At 41.0% G+C, this 19833-nt stretch overlaps 1 protein-coding gene across 1 annotated transcript in view; it reads right to left on the minus strand.

Moving 5' to 3' along the window:
• Positions 1–19833, minus strand: part of GPR158 (G protein-coupled receptor 158) — a 318765-nt gene that overhangs the window by 19767 nt on the left and 279165 nt on the right. Inside the window, exon 7 of the mRNA XM_030550335.1 lies at positions 16879–17117. Coding sequence (XP_030406195.1) covers positions 16879–17117 — 239 coding nt within the window. The remainder of the gene's footprint in view (positions 1–16878; positions 17118–19833) is intronic.

Below are 19833 nucleotides of genomic sequence, written 5' to 3' on the forward strand. Positions count from 1 at the left end.
TTTCACATATGCAGGTAATATCACTCTTTCTAAGCAGTCACTTATACTATGACTTTAATGCCAACAACAATGGAATTCAAAATACGTGTATACTAGAGCACAGCAGACAGTTGCACTATTTAATGTAAAATGTTTCTACCAATGCTTTTCATTTAGAACAGAGGTGGCATTTCTGACTGCAGAAAATAATTGACATGACATCTAGTATACTACACAAATGGGAATAGCTCTTAAAATGCAAGGTAAAATAAGAGTGCATATACTAGCTAAGCCTAATATTATAATAATTTAATTAGAAATAGCAAACAAAATATTCTGATTGAGAAACAATATATCATGTAGAAGTTGTGCTTGAGGAAGAAAATCAGGTTTATATAATTAACTTCAGGATAACACTGCAATTTACAAAGAAAATCTGCAGATGTTACTGAATTTTGCTGCACTTTTTTGTACACGGGCATTGGACAACATATTGTGATTCTGAATATAAAATTAAGACTGATATTTTAATATCTGTATTATACTGATGGATAGTACATATATAAATAAATGAGTTTTTTTTTTTAAAACAAGTAAGAGCATGGAACACACTTTTGGAATGCTGAAACTAATTCAACAAGAGAAACTGAACATTACTGTCTCAACTATCATCTAAATAGCAGTCACACACAAAACCACAGAGGAATCCCAGGGATGATTAGCATTGTTGATCATGCACTATCCTAGCCAGCTTGTGCCACACAACTTTTAATGATAAATCTGCCAGGTCTGAAATGAGGATTTATATTTGACTCAGGAATGAAACACTCAGAGAATGGACTAGAGGAGTGCATGGGCAAAAGCTAAAGGACTATACAGGTATGTTGCCAAAACTGCTAAGAAATGTTTTGCAGTGTAGCAATGTTATATCACTGATATGCTACAGTAGACTTTGTAAACTGCATTAAAATACTGTAAGGTGTAGGGTTTTGGACTAGCACTGTAGTGGTTTAAAAAAAAAAAAAGGGATTGTGACATCTTTAACAGAAGCAGTGAGGTATATTTTGACCCACAAAGTACTAAAGTAGTATTTCAGTAAATGAAATCGGTCACACTTTATATTAATATCAGAAGTTGTGACGTTACTATAGTTGTTGCTTGCTACCTGGATAAATAGTTTGTTATACTTTGCAGGGACATGAGGACCACTCTGACATCCCTTATTCACATGAGCACCAGTCCCTGTTAATTAGTGTTTATCTCGAAACAGAGCTCTTGTTCTAACTGATACTGTTTCCTCTGCTTCAGTTCAGTTGGAGTGAGCAACAAATAATGATCTTGCACTGTTCCATGACCCCAAGCAGTGTGATACTTTCCATTCAGCATGTTGGACTAGGGACTAATACCCAGACCTGTGCTGGGTCATACCGTTTGCCAATCACTTGCAGCCAGCAGCGTGTACTGTACTTAATGATTTTCCACATAGCCAATATCATGTTGTTGATTCAGATGGGAATGCATCTTCCGATTATAAGGAGCATACTGAAGCCTAGATGGAACTTCTGGAAGGCAGATTGGGGTTCCTGTACAGAGTACAGAGCACTGTAACCATCCCATTAAACATCATCTCCATAGAAGATGCAAATCGTCATTTCTGTTGTGCCATTTTTAAAGCTGCAAGTGCAACAATTCCACGTGGCTTCCAACCTGTATACATTCCATGTTTGAATGAGGATTGTGCACACTTGCTGAGGCAAAATGAGCGGTCAGGTGTTCCAGAGATTACAGACCATCTTATAGAATCAAAGGGATTCCAACATAAGCTGAAGACTAGTTTAGTTTTTCTTGACCAGACCGTGGCATACGACACAGTTTGGCACATGGGCCTTTTGGTGAAATCGTCAAGAACTATGACAAATTAGTTTGTATATGCAATGGCTTTGTTTTTGAGAAATCACTATTTCTGTGTGCACATTGGTGACAGAACAAGTGCTTAGAGGCACCAGAAGAATGGCCTACCACAAGGATCAGTATTATCTCCAACATTATTCAATTTACATTTGAATGACCTACCACATATCAGATCTCACAAGTTTGTTTATACATATGACATATGCCTCGGCACTCAGTCACACTCCTTAGACATACTTGAGAGTGTTCTGAATGCAGATATAGTGGCTATGGTCGATTATTGTCATCAGTGGCATCTGATACCAGTGAAAGTAAGACTGTTTTGAGTGTTTTCCACTTACATCATGCTCAAGCGGGGAGAGAGATGAATATAGTTCTCAATGGTTAGTGAATAAAGCATGAACCACACCTGGTTTATCTATGCATCATGTTGGATAGAGCTCTCAGCTATCACGATCATCTTACAAAGACAGCAACTAAGGTCAAAATGCACAACAATCTGCTCAGAATACTGGCTGGAACTACACAGCCTTTGCACTCTGTTATGCAGCAGCAGAGTACTGCATTCCAGTATGGGCTCGCTTGTCTCATCAATGCACAACTTAATTCCACAATGTGTATTATTTCAGGCACACATAAATCTACTCCTCTACCATGGTTACTGATTGTCTGCAATATTGCTCCACCCAGTGTTTGCTGAGAGGAAAACGTAGCAAATCTCATTGTGTGATATGCCACATCTATAGTTAATTAAAGACTTGTTTAATCTACCACATGGTCGTCTGTCTTCAGAGCGCCCATTGTGGATAAGTTTATGGGTGTGGGATTTACAGTAGAGAATGCATGGCGAGCTTCATGGTCCACAGAGATAGTGACAAATAATTATCTTGTCTCAGACCCCACTCAATATCAACCCAGGTTTGATTTACCATGAAGGCAATGATGCCTTCTCAACCGGTTTCAAACCAGACGTGGAATTCGCGCTGCAGCAGAATTTCGGTAGCATTTTATAGACAGTCCACTATGTCAATGTGGGCATCCACAAACCATGTCACATGTTGTTGAGGACTGAAAAAAGACTCATCTCTCTGGAAGTCTTTGTGCCTTGAACACTGTTGGTAAAAATGCTGTGACTTCATCACTTGACCGGATTTCATACACTACATAAGTAAGTGGATTGTATCTGTCTAGACTGGAATCCAGCACAAATTGAGAGGTCTGATCCCAATTACTGGGTGGTTGCGAGAATTGGGAGTAGAAGGGAGTACTGTTACTTATCAGCTCTTTCCTCACCTCAAGTTTAGCATTTATTGGAAATTTAAGAGACAGCCATCCATAAAAGACCAATGAACAACAAGCTTCCTGTTTACCCAAACTGAAATCTTCAGAGGATATGATTCTGTACATTTCATCTTGAAAGGTTTGCTACTAGATGTTTGAAAACTATTTTGTGCAACCCTTTCCTGGTCAAAAAAATGTCAGCTAAACCTTTTTCCATAGAAAAATGACATTTAATCAAAATAGGAGTGTTTTGACTAACATTTTGTTGCTATAAAATGGAATGAATAGGAGAGCACGCCACCCTAGACTAACAGTACACAGCGATAAGGGCACTCACCTGAGATGTGGGAGACCCAAGTTCAAGTCCTTTCTCTGTTTCAGGGACTTGAATCTGGGTGTCCCACCTCCCAGGCGAGTGCCTTAATCAAAGGGCTCCTGGCTATTCTTAGAGGGGGATCTTTCTCTCAATATTTTTCATGAAAATTTTCAGGTCTCAGCTTTGTTTCACATTTTGAAACATTGACTTTTTTTGTGAAATGGAATTTCTGTTTTCTGGCCAGCCCTAATGTTGAATACTACTTACTCATTGGGAATGACATAACCATGGGTTGCAGAACCAGGCCCTTACAAAAACAAAACAAATTTGTAGGAGATGACTAACTATTCTTATTCATCAGGCACAAGAAATGGGCTGCACATTCTCCCATTCCTACAAAAAGAAAGGCAGGGGAGAAAAAAACAGAGAACTGTCAACATCTGCATGCAAGAGAAAGCATTAGCTCACAAAACAGGTCAAGACAATGTATCCTCAGAAATGAAGTAACAACAGTATAACTGCAAGGTAAGTATTCAAGGTGGATGGACACGAGAGATGTACTGAGACACATATGAGAGTAAGACAAGTGTTGCTATGAAGGCATATGTGGATGTTCATGTAATTAGACGGCAAAAGACAAAAACAGTGTGTAACTTAAATATCCCACATACGCGGATGGAGTTTTTAAATGATCTCTTCCACTGTTAACTACCTTGTTCTTATCTAGATTACATCTCATCCAGTCTTTGTGTTACCCAATTAACCAGTTTTATTGTATCCCCCAATTCCTAGGAACAACGGCTGTTTTCAATGGCATTTTTACATTATTTTGATAGCAATTAAGCTATTTCATGATTTTAGTTCATTTGGAACACATGAACTGGTTATCCAATACACTGAACCAAATTCATGCCATATTCTACACCAGTGGTGGGCAACCTGCGGCCCATCAGGGTAATCTGTTGGTGGGCCGCAAGACAGTTTGTTTATATTGACCGTCTGCAGGCACAGCTGCCTGCAGCTCCCATTGGCTGGGAATAGTGAACTGCAGCCACTGGGACCTGCGGGCAGCCATGTCTGTGAATGGTAAATGTAAGCAAACTGTCTCACGGCCCACCAGCAGATTACCCTGACAGACCACTTGTGGCCTGCGGCCTACAGGTTGCCCAGCATTGTTCTACGCCATTATTCATGCCTGGTGTAACTGAACCATAACATCAACTGTACCAAAGATGAATCTCTCCCCTTTTCTATTTAAAATTGAATTTGTAAATGTCTTTTTTTGGTGCTTTGCACATTTCGGTGAGGAAGGGCAATGATAAGCTTGCACTCTGTAGTGCATGTTTACTATATACAGTGGACCAGATCCTCATCTGATGTAGACTGGTATAGTTCTATTGATTCAATCAATTTATACCAGCAGAAGATCTGGCCCTGTATGTTTAAAATGTATTGTATAACAGGGAGTTGTCTGTGAAAGTTAATTATTGTTCTTGAACAATGAAGTGTTCTTTTAATGCACATGCCTCTGACTCCAAAGCCTCCTATCTCCAATACAGTTTATTAATTATCTTAGCATTAATTGGCATTTTAATAAAACTTTCCCTATGATTTAGACTCTCTTAATGAAAAGGTTTAATGTCTACAATTCACTCCTAGCTGCCATTTACTTTAGCTACAGTTCATATCCACTTTTCACATATGTAGTTAAACCGTTACCATCCACACAAAAACATGCAGATGGGGAAAATGCATGCATAAAAGACTGATGGCTTTAGGCATTCTGCATGCTGTGAGAAGGATTAGAACAGCGGTTCTCAAACTGTGGTTCAGGACCCAAAGTGGGTCGTGACCCTTTTTTAATGGGGTCACCAGGGCTGGCATTAGACTTGCTAGGGCCCAGGGCCAAAGCCCAAGCATGACCCCCCACATGACTCCTCCTTGCCCTACTCCCAGCCCGGGGCCCCGGCACTCTCCCTGTCCCCTCCCCATCCCACGTTACCTGTGGGGGGAGTTCTGTCCTCCCGCTGCACTGGATACCGATTTCTGAAGCACAGGGCTCTCCCAGGAACCGCAGTGGTGAAAGGAGCAGAACTTGGGGCTGCTAGGAGGCCCCAAGCCAGCAGCTCCTGCAGTGTGGCTGAACCACCCCCAGCCCAGTCCTCCCGTGCCCGTGGGGCTGTACAGACCCCAGACAGAAGACGCAGCTGCGTGGAAGTGCTGAGGGTGGAGCTAGAGGCAGTACAGTTGTGCTGGAGGAGCTGCCAGCGTGAGTCCACCCAGTGGCCCCTAGTTCTGCTCCTTTCACCACTGCAGTTCCCAGGAGAGCCCTGCAATTCTGAACATGTGTCTTTCCAGTATGGTGTGTCGGCAATAAATATCTTAATGGTACGGAGTACCTGACTGTACCTGCTTACTTGCACCACTGTTTATGAACATATACTGTTGCATTGTATTTTGCAGTGGTTATTTCCATTTGTAATGTACCATTCTGCAGTGTGTACAAGGCTCCTGCTCTCTAGAGGTGGCCTTCCAAATCACTGTCTAATCTGGTGCACCTTTCATTATAGTTCTTTCAGAAGGGGAAATCATTAACAACTACAATTCACTACAAATTTACTAGGCAATTATGAAATATGTACTGCCTGCAAAACAAAGGAGTATTCCATTACACTGAGGACATCTTTTCTCAGAATACTGACAGATTAGAATGCTAATTAAACCCATAACATCGGCTATTCGATTTTACTCAGTTTTAACTAGCATTTTATTTCCTCAGTCTATTGTCTTTATTTCAAGTTCTGTTTGCTGAAATTCACTGAGCCATGGATCTGGAAAGCCGGCTGTTCCATCCATTTAACTGCTCAGACTGTCATTTGGAAGCTAAGTGAACACAATTTTAAAACAGGAAAAAAATATTATGCCCTAGATTCTTCTTCTTCTCCCTGTAGAGTCTCTTTCCACTTTGCTGCACTTCACCTCTCACCTGGAGGGCTGTGCTGTTTCATATTAAAAGTTCCTTTTCACAGACTGAAACGGTTTTCAGACAATGCAAAGATCTGTAATCCATTTATATTTCTTCAGTTCTGAATTGTTTCCTAGATCATTCTGTCACCAGGGTTTTATCTACCCCTTTTAACTAAGCTACACTTATTTCAGTGTCATTTTAATCTTCAAAGCAAAACAATATGCATTCCTTTGCAATACACCATATGTGGCAACTATTAATTACATGGGGCCAAATCCTCCCATCTTTACTGAGGCACAACTCCCACTGACTTCATTTGGGAGCAATGTGTGATCTGACTGCCCGAGTTGAAGCCTCTGAACACAGTCTCTCCCACTCCTATCCTCTCCCCCTCTCGTTTTATCCCCTCCATTATTCCACCTGCTTTTCCAGTCACTCAGTTCTTCTGCACTGACTCCTCTCCACACCCCATCTTCATTACTGCATCTACACTCCCACCCACATTCTCCTTCTCCAGCCTCTCCCTCAATTTCAGTGTGTGTGTGTGTGTGTGTCTGTGTGTGTGTGTGTACAAAAGATAAAAGATGGAAACTGAAAGAAAGAAAAGATAGAGAAAGCGAAGGAAGGAGGAAAGGTGGGAGAGGGATAGACTCATAGACTCAAGGACTGGAAGGGACCTCAAGAGGTCATCGAGTCCAGTCCCCTGCCCTCATGGCAGGACCAAATACTGTCTAGACCATCCCTAATAGACATTTATCTAACCTACTCTTAAATATCTCCAGAGATGGAGATTCCACAACTTCCCTAGGCAATCTATTCCAGTGTTTAACTACCCTGACAGTTAGGAACTTTTTCCTAATGTCCAACCTAAATCTCCCTTGCTGCAGTTTAAGCCCATTGCTTCTTGTTCTATCATTGGAGGCTAAGATGAACAAGTTTTCTCCCTCCTCCTGATGACACCCTTTAAATACCTGAAAACTGCTATCATGTCCCCTCTCAGTCTTCTCTTTTCCAAACTAAACAAACCCAATTCCTTCAGCCTTCCTTCATAGGTCATGTTCTCAAGACCTTTAATCATTCTTGTTGCTCTTCTCTGGACCCTCTCCAATTTCTCCACATCTTTCTTGAAATGCGGTGCCCAGAACTGGACACAATACTCCAGTTGAGGCCTAACCAGCGCAGAGTAAAGCGGAAGAATGACTTCTAGTGTCTTGTTTACAACACACCTGTTAATGCATCCCAGAATCACGTTTGCTTTTTTTGCAACAGTATCACACTGTTGACTCATATTAAGCTTATGGTCCACTATGACCCCTAGATCTCTTTCTGCCATACTCCTTCCTAGACAGTCTCTTCCCATTCTGTATGTGTGAAACTGATTGTTCCTTCCTAAGTGGAGCACTTTGCATTTATCTTTATTGAACTTCATCCTGTTTACCTCAGACCATTTCTCCAATTTGTTCAGATCATTTTGAATTTTGACCCTGTCCTCCAAAGCAGTTGCAATCCCTCCCAGTTTGGTATCATCCGCAAACTTAATCAGCGTACTTTCTATGCCAACATCTAAATCGTTGATGAAGATATTGAACAGAGCCGGTCCCAAAACAGACCCCTGCAGAACCCCACTTGTTATACCTTTCCAGCAGGATTGGGAGCCATTAATAACTACTCTCTGAGTATGGTTATCCAGCCAGTTATGCACCCACCTTATAGTAGCCCCATCTAAATTGTACTTTCCTAGTTTATCTATAAGAATATCATGCGAGACCGTATCAAATGCCTTACTAAAGTCTAGGTATATCACATCCACCGCTTCTCCCTTACCCACAAGGCTCGTTATCCTATCAAAGAATGCTATCAGATTAGTTTGACACGATTTGTTCTTTACAAATCCATGCTGGCTATTCCCTATCACCTTACCACCTTCCAAGTGTTTGCAAATGATTTCTTTAATTACTTGCTCCATTATCTTCCCTGGCACAGAAGTTAAACTAACTGGTCTGTAGTTTCCTGGGTTGTTTTTATTTCCCTTTTTATAGATGGGCACTATATTTGCCCTTTTCCAGTCTTCTGGAATCTCCCCCGTCTCCCATGATTTCCCAAAGATAATAGCTAGAGGCTCAGATACCTCCCCTATTAACTCCTTGAGTATTCTAGGATGCATTTCATTACGCACGGGTGACTTGCAGGCATCTAACTTTTCTAAGTGATTTTTTACTTGCTCTTTTTTTTATTTTATCTTCTAAACCTACCCTCTTCCCATAAGCATTCACTATATTGGACATTCCTTCAGACTTCTCAGTGAAGACTGAAACAAAGAAGTCATTAAGCATCTCTGCCATTTCCAAGTTTCCTGTTACTGTTTCCCCCTCCTCACTGAGCAGTGGGCCTACCCTGTCCTTGGTCTTCCTCTTGCTTCTAATGTATTGATAAAAAGTCTTCTTGTTTCCCTTTATTCCCATAGCTAGTTTGAGCTCATTTTGTGCCTTTGCCTTTCTAATCTTGCCTCTGCATTCCTGTGTTATTTGCCTATATTCATCCTTTGTAATCTGACCTAGTTTCCATTTTTTATATGACGCCTTTTTATTTTGTAGGTCATGCAAGATCTTGTGGTTAAGCCAAGGTGGTCTTTTGCCACATTTTCTATCTTCCCTAACCATCGGAATAGCTTGCTTTTGGGCCCTTAATAGCGTCCCTTTGAAAATCTGCCAACTCTCCTCAGTTGTTTTTCCCCTCAGTCTTGATTCCCATGGGATCTTACCTATCAGCTCTCTGAGCTTACCAAAATCCGCCTTCCTGAAATCCACTGTCTCTATTTTGCTGTACTCTCTTCTACCCTTCCTTAGAATTGCAAACTCTATGATTTCATGATCACTTTCACCCAAGTTTCCTTCTACTTTCAAATTCTCAACAGAGACTTTGAGCTCCTTACCACCAGCTTGATGTACCACTAGATATTTAGTGACAGGGAAGCCCTCAGAACTCTTTCCTGTCCCCTCAGACAAACAGCACAGGAACTGGCCATGCAAATGGGAAGCACCCATGGGCAGTGGTGTCAAAAGTGTCAGAGATAGAGGAAGTGGTCAGGGAAAGGGGAGCCCCGGGTTGCCTCCCCAGCCCAGGCCACTGCCACTGAAAGTGTCCAAAGAAGAGGAGACCTGGAACACCTCCCGATCTCAGCCAACAGTGCTAGAGTGACCTCCTCTGAGTGGCAGGTACCTAGCTGAGCATCAGGTTTGGCAGCAGGAGCACAGCCATGCAAGTGTGTGTTGCTTTGATGAAGCCCGGCATAGAAACTGTGCCTGAGGCCTGGTTTACACATGCCGCTTAAGTCGATGTAAGTTACGTCACTCAGGGGTGTGAAAAAATCACTACCCTAAGCGATGTAGCTTACATCGACACAAAACATTCACTGTTGCTAAAGGGTGTGGATAAATAACATGATTAGTATGGAAAATACTCCATAAATCCTAACTCCCATAATCTTTGTCAGCATAAAAACTTTATCTCATTATGGCTTTGTAGCAGAACCTTGTTAATTTTCACTTCAATAATCTGCAATCTGGATGATTCTTCTCTGCCTTTCAGCAAAGATTTGAGAGCAGAGTGCAATTATGAATCTCACATTAGTAGGATTTTATTTTACAAAATATACTACAGAACACTCACTAGTATTCTATGAAGCTTTATACTCAATTAAAATTAATTAAATCAACAAGATAAACTTTGCAAAGCAGCATCCTTGGTTTTCATTTTATTATTATTAATCACATATCTTCACATATGTGAAAATTTATAAAATGTAATCATTAGCAATGGAACTCCCAGTCAATGGTGTGAATTAGTGAGGTTCCACACTATGTATTATTTCTCCTGTCAAGTCTCAGAAAGGAAGTATCCTGGTTTTGAAAAAAACATCCAGTTGGTCAAGAGCTTTTCAGATCTTTAGTTACCACATAAATCTTCTGGTGTGTGCAATTGTATTGCATCTGTAATCTTCTGGTATCTGTGATGCTGATTCTAGGAATATCTGTACGAACATATTTCCACATGTAGTTTGGGTTAACAGGCAAAATGATAAAAACACAAGACATTTATACTTTTCCATTTTTGTTCAGGCTTATATTCCAGTTTTATCTTCATTCCTATCTGATGCATTTTGATAGTCATCAACAAATCTAGATGTATATGCATCTTGAAATACATTCCTTGTCAAGTTCTAACTCCAGACAGAGAGACTATTTGCCATTTGCATTGGTAATCACATTGGCTATTCACATTGTTCGGTGTGAATATTGTAATTCAGGCTGCTATTGTGGGTACAAAACCAGGAAAATAAAAATCTTTGTTTACCATTCTGTAATAACTACCAGTAGAAGAGCAGCAGGAATGTTCTAATATACTGTTGTACCTGATGAGCAATGAAATTATGGGACAAATTAGCTTAATATCTGACAATAACAAATGTTTCACACTTTCCCCTTTTGTTATCTAACTTAAAAGAGAGGTGTCTGATGATGACTGAGTTTTATAAACATGGCGTTACTGGAGAACTTCCTTTTACATCATCTGTCACACTTTATTATATTGCATAGGATAATGCAACATACTTTAGTAATATTTCCAACACACCACAGAACAGCAAACTAACCCACAGAAACCTTCCTACCTACGCTACGAAAAGAAGGATTCTGCATGGACTCCTCCTGAAGGTCAAAACAATAAACTGGACTTCTACATAGAGTGTTTCTGCTGACGTGCATGGGCTGAAACTGTGGAAAAGCAGCATCACTTGCCCCATAACCTCAGTCATGCAGAACACAACGCCACCCACAGCCTCAGAAACAACTCTGACATTATAATAAAAAAGGCTGACAAAGGAGGTGCTGTAGTCATCATGACTAGGTCGGCTTATGAACAAGAGGCTGCTAGGAACTCTCTGACACCACATTCTACAGGCCATTACCCTCTGATCCCACTGAGGGTTACCAAAAGAAATGACCCCATCCATAGGCGCTGACTTCTTTTGGTGCCAGTGGGTGCTCGACCCCCCTCTATCCCTGGTCCTGCCCTGACTCCACCCCTGCCCCGCCCCCATTCCAACACCTTCCCCAAAGTCCCTGCTCCAGCTCCACCCCCTCCCTGCCCCTATTCAACTCCCTCCCCAAATCCCCGCCCCAGTCCCACCTCCTCCCCTGAGCACACCACATCCCACTCCTCCTGCCTCCCTCCCGGAGCTTGCTATAGCTGTTTGATGGCGCAAGCGCTGGGAGGTACACGGAGGAGCGGGGACACAACACACAGAGGGGAGGAGGAGGAGGAGGCAGAGGTGAGGAGGGGTAGGGAGCTTGGCTGCCAGTGGGTGCAGAGCACCCACTAATTTTTCCCTGTGGGTGCTCCAGCCTCTGGCCTATGACACCATCTGCTCAAAAAACTGCCTGAAGCAGCACAGGAACAAATCTACACAGACACACCCCTAAAGCCCCGACTGGGAGTATTCTATCGGCTACCCAAGATCCATAAAGCTGGGAATCCTGGACACCTCATCATCTCAGGCATTGGCACCCTGACAGCAGGACTGTTTGGCTATGTGGACTCTCTCCTCAGGCCCTAAGCTACCAGCGCTCCGAGCTATCTTCGAGATACCACTGACTTCCTGAGGAAACTACAACCCATTGGTGATCTTCCGAAAACAACACCCTAGCCACTATCGATGTAGAAGCTCTCTACACCAACATTCCCCACAAAGATGGACTACAAGCCATCAGGAACAGCCTCCCTGATAATGTTATGGCAAATCTGGTGGCTGAACTTTGTGACTTTGTCCTCACCCACAACTATTTCAGATTTGGGGACAATGTATACATTCTAGTCAGCGGCACTGCTATGGGTACCTGCATGGCCCCAAGATATGCCAATATTTTTATGGCTGATTTAGAACAACGCTTCCTCAGCTCTCGTCCCCCAGCACTCTTACTCTACTTGCGCTACATCGATGACATATTCATCATCTGGACCCATGAGAAGGAAGCCTTTGAGGAATTCCACTAGGATTTCAACAATTTCCACCCCACCATCAACCTCAACTTGGACCATTCCACACAAGAGAGCCACTTCCTGGACACTGCAGTGCAAACAAACGATGGTCACATAAACACCACCCTATACCGGAAACATACTGACTGCTATACTTACATACATGCTTCCATCTTTCATCCAGACCACATCATATGATCCACTGTCTACAGCCAAGCTCTAAGATACAACTGCATTTGCTCCAATCCCTCACACAGAGACAAACACCTACAGGATCTCTATCAAGCGTTCTTAAAACTACAATACCCACCTGGCAAAGTGAAGAAACAGATTGACAGAGCCAGAAGGGTACCCAGAAGTCACGTACTACAGGACAGACCCAACAAAGAAAGTAACAGCCCCCAATTAAAACCTCTCCAGTGCATCATCAAGGATCTACAACCTATCCCGAAGGACGATCCGTCACTCTCACAGACCTTGGGAGACAGGCCAGTCCTCGCTTAAAGACAGGCCCCCAACCTAAAGCAAATACTCACCAGCAACTACATACCACACAACAAAAACACTAACCCAGGAACCAATCCCTGCAACAAACCCCATTGCCAACTCTGTCCGAATATCTATTCAAGAGACACCATCATAGGATTTAATCACACCAGCCACACCATCAGGGACTCGTTCACCTGCACATCTACCAATGTGATATATGCCATCGTATGCCAGCAACGCCCCTCTGCCATGTACATTGGCCAAACCGGACAGTCTTTATGCAAAAGAATAAATGGACACAAATCATACATCAAGAATTGTAACATTCAAAAACCAGTAGGAGAACACTTCAATCTCCCTGGACACTCTATAACAGACTTAAAAGTAGCAATTCTTCAACAAAAAAACTTCAAAAACAGACTCCAGTGAGAAACTGTAGAACTGGAATTCATTTGCAAACTGGACACCATCAAATTAGGCCTGAATAAAGACTGGGAGTGGATGGGTCACTACAAAAAGTAATTTTCCCTCTGCTGATACTCACACCTTCTTGTCAAGTGTTGGAAATAGGCCACCTTGATTGCACTGGCTTCATTAGCACTACAAAAGTGATTTCCCTTCCCTTGGTATTCACTCCTTGTCAATTGTTGAGAATAGGCCACTTCCACCTTAATTGAATTGGCCTGTTTGCACTGATTCCCCACTTGGTAAGATAACTCCCATCTTTTCATTGCTGTAATATATACACGTGCCTATTGTATTTTTCATTCCATGCATCTGATGAAGTGGGTTTTAGCCTACAAAAGCTTAGGCCCAAATAAATGTGTTAGTCTCTAAGGTGCCACAAGGACTCCTCATTGTTTTTGCTGATACAGACTAACATGGCTACCACTCTGAAACACTTTAGACAGTATTTTCAAAAGTAGTGATTTACCTGGTATATTATCAAATGTTCTACTGAGTGCCAATTTCTACCCACCAGCACAACATGGTCTGCAGGCCATTGGCTAGAATGTTAACAAAGAAATTAGGTATCTAAGGGCTGTCTCTGACTGACCCAGAGATCTCACACAAAGGAAAGAGGGGCAGAACAGAGGGAGTAGAGAGATGGGATGAGGTGGCCTTGGAACCATCTCATACCCACTTCAGGAATAGTCCCTGGTGAAGTGGGAGCCAGGAGCCTGGTCAGGTGCTGTCTCTCTTTAAACTGCCATGATGCCAGCCGTCTGTGTGCTACTATGGTACCAAACTAAAGCTTGCTAAAAGGAACCGCTCTTATAACCTATAGCCAGCTTCTATCTATCTCTTCTTCACTACTCCCTGGGAGAGACGGAGAACACCTTCATCTCACCCATCAGCAGAAGATCTCTATTGTAAACCTGGGGGCGGGGGCATGAAGAGGATGAGTGAAGGGGATAAGGAGGTGAAACAACTGTCGGGAAAATATTGGAGAATTTGATATAGTTTGGTGGATCCAGACCCTTTGGCTCACCAGTACCACTGGAGAAATGACAGGATTTAGGTATGAAAATATTAAAAGCAACTACATATTGGCAGGTAGTCCTCTTTATAGATACACTGGACTTCAACATGTGAAACCCAGCACAACCTATTACAACAAATCAAAAACAAACATGCTGCCTTTCTCCTACAACCTGTGATAAAATCAGACAAGAGCCATTGCAGGTTGTCACTTCCTCCGTGCCTCAGTAATCTGTCCCAAACCCTAGTAACACTCCTAATAAATAAATAAATGAAGTTGGCAGTTTCGACAAAAATTTAACATGTCATCACTTTGATAATAAATTGTGAACCTGCACTCTCCTAAATCAGCCCAGTTCACACAAGGATGATCTATCCAGATCTGGCAGAACAGAAATAAAATGCTTGCATTAAGCTTCTCCATACTTTGTCAGTTTAAAGAGGAGGTAGTAGGTAGGACCTTCCTGGTTTCAAAGCTCTTATTTTCATGAGCACCAGATCACACTATCGTTGTAGTCAAAGTTACATACCTTTGAAAATGAAATAATATTCAAAATCTTTGGATTGTGTTTCATGTTTCAGCGCATTTAAAAAGTGTTATTTCTAGGGCTGTCAAGTGATTAAAAAAATTGTGATTAAAATAATTAATCACAATTAATTGCACTGGAACAATAATAGAATATCATTTATTTAAATATTTTTGGATGTTTTCAAATATATAAATTTCAATTACAACACAGAATACAAGGTGTACAGTGCTCACTTTATATTTATTTTTATTACAAATATTTGCACTGCAAAAAAACAAAAGAAATGGTATTTTTCAATTCACCTAATACAAGTACTGTAGTGCAATCTCTTTATCATGAAAGTTGAATTTACAAATGTAGAATTATGTACAACCGCGCCCCCTGCATTGAAAAATAAAACAATGTACAACTTTAGAGCTACAAGTCCATTCAGTCCTACTTCTTGTTCAGCCAGTCACTCAGACAAACAAATTGGTTTACATTTGCAGGAGATAATGCTGCCCACTTCTTGTTCACAATGTCACCTGAAAGTGAGAACAGGCATCTCATGGCACTGTTGTAGTTGGCGTCACAAGATATTTACATGCCAGATGCACTTAAGATTCATATGTCCCTTCATGCTTCAACCACTATTCCAGAAGACAGACCTTCATGCTGATGACGGGTTCTGCTAGATAACAATCTAAAGCAGTGCGGACCAATGCATGTTTATTTTCATCACCTAAGTCAGATGCCACTAGCAGAAGCTTGATTTTCTTTTTTGGTGGTTTGGGTTCTGTAGTTTCCGCATCGGAGTATTGCTCTTTTAAGACTTCTGAAAGACTGCTCCACATCTCATCCTTCTCAAATTTTGGAAGGCACTTCAGATTCTTAAACCTTGGGTTGAGTGCTGTGGCTATCTTTAGAAATCACACATTGGTACCTTCTTTGCGTTTTGTCAAATCTGCAGCGAAAATGTTCTTAAAATGAACATGTGCTGAGTCATCGTCCGAGATTGCTATAATATGAAATTTATGGCAGAAGGCAGGTAAAATAGAGTCGGAAACATACAAATTTTCCCCAGGGAGTTCAGTCACAAATTTAATTAGTGCATTATTTTTTTTAACGAGCATCATCAGCATGCATATCCTCTGGAATGGTAACTGAAGCATGAAGGGGCATACGAATGTTCAGCATATTCAGCATGTAAATATCTTGGAAAGCTGGCTACAAAAGTCCTATGCGAACACCTGCTCTCATTTTCTGGTGACACTGTAAACAAGAAGTGGGCAGCATTATCTTCCATAAATGTAAACAAACTCATTTGTCCTAGCAATTGGCTGAATGAGAAGTAAGACTGAGTGGACTTGGAGGTACTTAAGTTTTGCATTGTTTTGTTATTGAGTGAAGTTATGTAACAAAAGAAAATCTACATTTGTAAGTTGCACTTTCACGATAAAAAGACTGCACTACAGTACTTGTATGAGGTGAATTGAAAAATACTGTTTTTTTATCATTTTTACAGTGCAAATATTTGTAATAAAAATAATAATATAAAGTGAGCACGGTACACTTTGTATTCTGTGTTTTAATTGAAATCAATACATTTGAAAATGTAGAAAAACATCCAAAAATATTTAATAAATGTCAACTGGTATTCTATTGTTTAACAGTGCGATTAAAACTGTGATTAATTGCAATTAATTTTTTTAACCGCAATTAATTTCTTTTAGTTGATCGCGTGAGTTAACTGGAATTAATTGACATCCCTAGTTATTTCATTTTCCTATATGCTTTTCAGGTGAAGCTCGAAGGTCTGACAAAGGCTTTGAGAGGTTTTGTTTTGTTTTTTGTAAAGAAAACAAGCTTTATTTAAAAATTAAGAGACAAGCCAAAAACCAACATACCAATAGCCATCATGTAATCCCAGCGGTCTAGGAGGCACATATTGAAGATCAGGTGGTCTGATGTTTGCCCCTGGCCAATGACTGAAATATTTCTCTCCAAGTTTTGGCAGACTGCAGAAGTCCAGCCAATCAGGAACCAAAAGACTATCAGAAGAATTACAGCCAGCATCCTCATCACTCGACCACCTGTCATGTATGGAATACGTTGAGCAGTTTGGGACAGGAATACCTTCAAAACTCTGTAAAATCAAAGAATGACATTTGAAGCATCATTACTTTCACATTTATTATATTTAAATTGAACTGATTGCTTATTAGAGACTGCCAGGAACAAGAATTAGTGAATTTGAACAGTAATTTTTAAAGCAAACTTTGTGTCCAAATCCCCTAATCAGCCTTCAATTTTTTTCTACAAATGAAGAACAAAAATACACAAAGTCTTCTGTCTTGAGTCTCGTCATATGAACAACCCTTGATGTTCACCAATACAACTTTACCTCAAGATTAGCATCTACATTTACTTTTACAGGAGAGAGAGTAAATGTAACAGACATCTCCTAACAAAGAATAGAATAGGGTCAATTAAGGCAGAAATGCTAGAGCTTAAATCACAGTTTGACTATAAATACAAGCTTAACACTGCACATTAGGTGAACTTGGAGATCTCAATAAGTTCAACATTATTCAGCTGTTTTCTTCCCAACAGCTACAGCATACGGAGGCAAACTTCTTAATCTTTCCTTGTTTTATAGATGTGATATTCAGTTCTTCCTTTTAAGATACAAAATATTTTATGTTTGGTGCAGATTCCAAAACACTTCAGACAGGAAGAGACACAGGATCAGGACAGATAACAATTTTCACAGGGGAGTCACACACAAATTCCCTGTACCTTTAGCAACCAAAAACTAATTTTGCATTCTCATTTTTAGAAGGAGCTTGCTACAGTTCCTGGACCCTTAAAAATTTAGTCTGACCAAGAGATTTCCTGCCCTGCAGGGTCAATGCCACTGAACAACACGGAGTTCCTCGGGGAGGAAAAATAACCACCCTTTTCTTGCATAACTGGGGGAATGTGAAGGCTATAAATTAGACGACAATTCAAGAAAAATTTTATAGCATGAAGGATATGAAGCTTTGAGAATTATGGAAGCATTACTTATAAATGATTTGAGAATTATACTAGCAAATTTCCTTTTCTATCTCTTTTGGCTTTTCAAAGTCAATTTTTAGATAATATTGAAAGCCAACATGTTAACCTGTTTTGGTTGTGATGAGTCAGGACATGTCAAATTTCTTCCAACACCAGCTCAATGACTGTTATCCATTAAATACTTTCCCAATGGAATTTGTGGAAACTGTATTGTGTGATCACTGAAAACTAGACTGGACAGATCCCTGGAGACATGCTGTATACTGTTATTCTGGAAGGTATTAATGGCTACTATCAAGTTGATCTTAGATCTATAGAAAATCGCAGACCTCATTAAAGCTGATAGGTGTGCTAACCATCCTTCTTTTAGGCTAAATGGAAAGAGCAGTTAGCCCTTTTATGGAGTAAAACAGCTAAAGACAGTTGAAGCTACTGTTCAAAGCAACTGGTGAAGATGGTGAAAGCCTGAGCAGAGATAAACCATGTGTTCTGAGGGGTTTCACCTGGACTGGTTGCAAACACAGGGATAAGGGGACTTACCGGTTGAGTGTTGTGTGAGAGTATGTCTACACTACGAGAAAGGGATGTGATTCCCCTGCTTGTGCACACATGTACTAGCTCTCATGGAGCTAGCACGAGTATAAATAGCAGTGTAACCACGGTTGCATGGGTAGCAGCTCATGAAACCCCCGGTTTCAGGCATGTACATACTTGGCTAAGCTGTGTCTCTGCTGCAGTTACCTGCACTACTACAGCTACCTGCTATTTATACTCATGCTAGCTCGATGAGTATACACAGCCTGAGAGGCTGAGCTGGCAGAAAGGCAGCACACAGCCATAGAAGCAGGGATGAAAGTAGCTCTGAGAGGCAGTAGAGGGACAGAGCTCATTGGGGCACAGGACTGGCTGGAGAGGCAGGTCTGAAAACTGTGAGCAAGAAAATTCCCAGCTGTTTGATTCCTGCTGTGTTCAGGGAAATAAGACTTCATGTATATTCCCTTTAAACAAAATACCTGACTTGTATAATCAATTTCTCCTCCTAAAGGGAACAACTTGGCAAGCCCCCAAATATTAACTGCATGGATCCAAAGAGGCAACAGCATGAACAGTCCTGCAGTGGCAGCTGAATGTATAAAATGACCTACCTGAGCAATTCTTTTTAATTTCTAATTTCTATGATTGTATGGCCTTTCTGAGTCATCTTGTCAAACAGCTCCCTTATACAAAAGCTATATTTACACACATTAAAAGATGAGAAAAAGGTTAAGAAGTTGGCAGAGTGTATTGCTGACCAGACTTCCCTATGGGAGGCAAAGTTTGCTGGCTATTTTCACTAGAGAAACACAGTATATCGGTTCAGCTACTCAGCATGTTTAAATTAGTATAATTCCAATGAAGTCAATGGAACTACATCAATTTACATCAGCTGAAGACCAGACACGCGATTTCTACTTACTGGACCTTTTTTTAAGTAAAGTTTTAAAAGGTCGCATCTATCAGAGAAGTCCAAGAAATGTAGATTAAGGAGATTCAGGCTCAGGCTCTGCTATTTTTAGTACAGCTGAGCTTGCCATCACTTTTTGCATGACGTAGCACAGATGACACAAAAATGTTGCTCTAGAGAACAGCATAACCTTGAATATATGGAGATACCCCACTGCTCTGCCAGTGCACGATATTAGCGCTCCTGGACAACAGCTCAATCTACTACTGAAAAAACTTTTCAAAATCTTTTTCTCACAATTCTACTTGTGCAAGAGCATCGCAAACGCCAAAAGAAATACAGGAGACACCAGAATTTC

The sequence above is a fragment of the Gopherus evgoodei genome, chromosome 2 (assembly GCF_007399415.2).
Source record: "Gopherus evgoodei ecotype Sinaloan lineage chromosome 2, rGopEvg1_v1.p, whole genome shotgun sequence".
NCBI lineage: Eukaryota > Metazoa > Chordata > Testudines > Testudinidae > Gopherus > Gopherus evgoodei.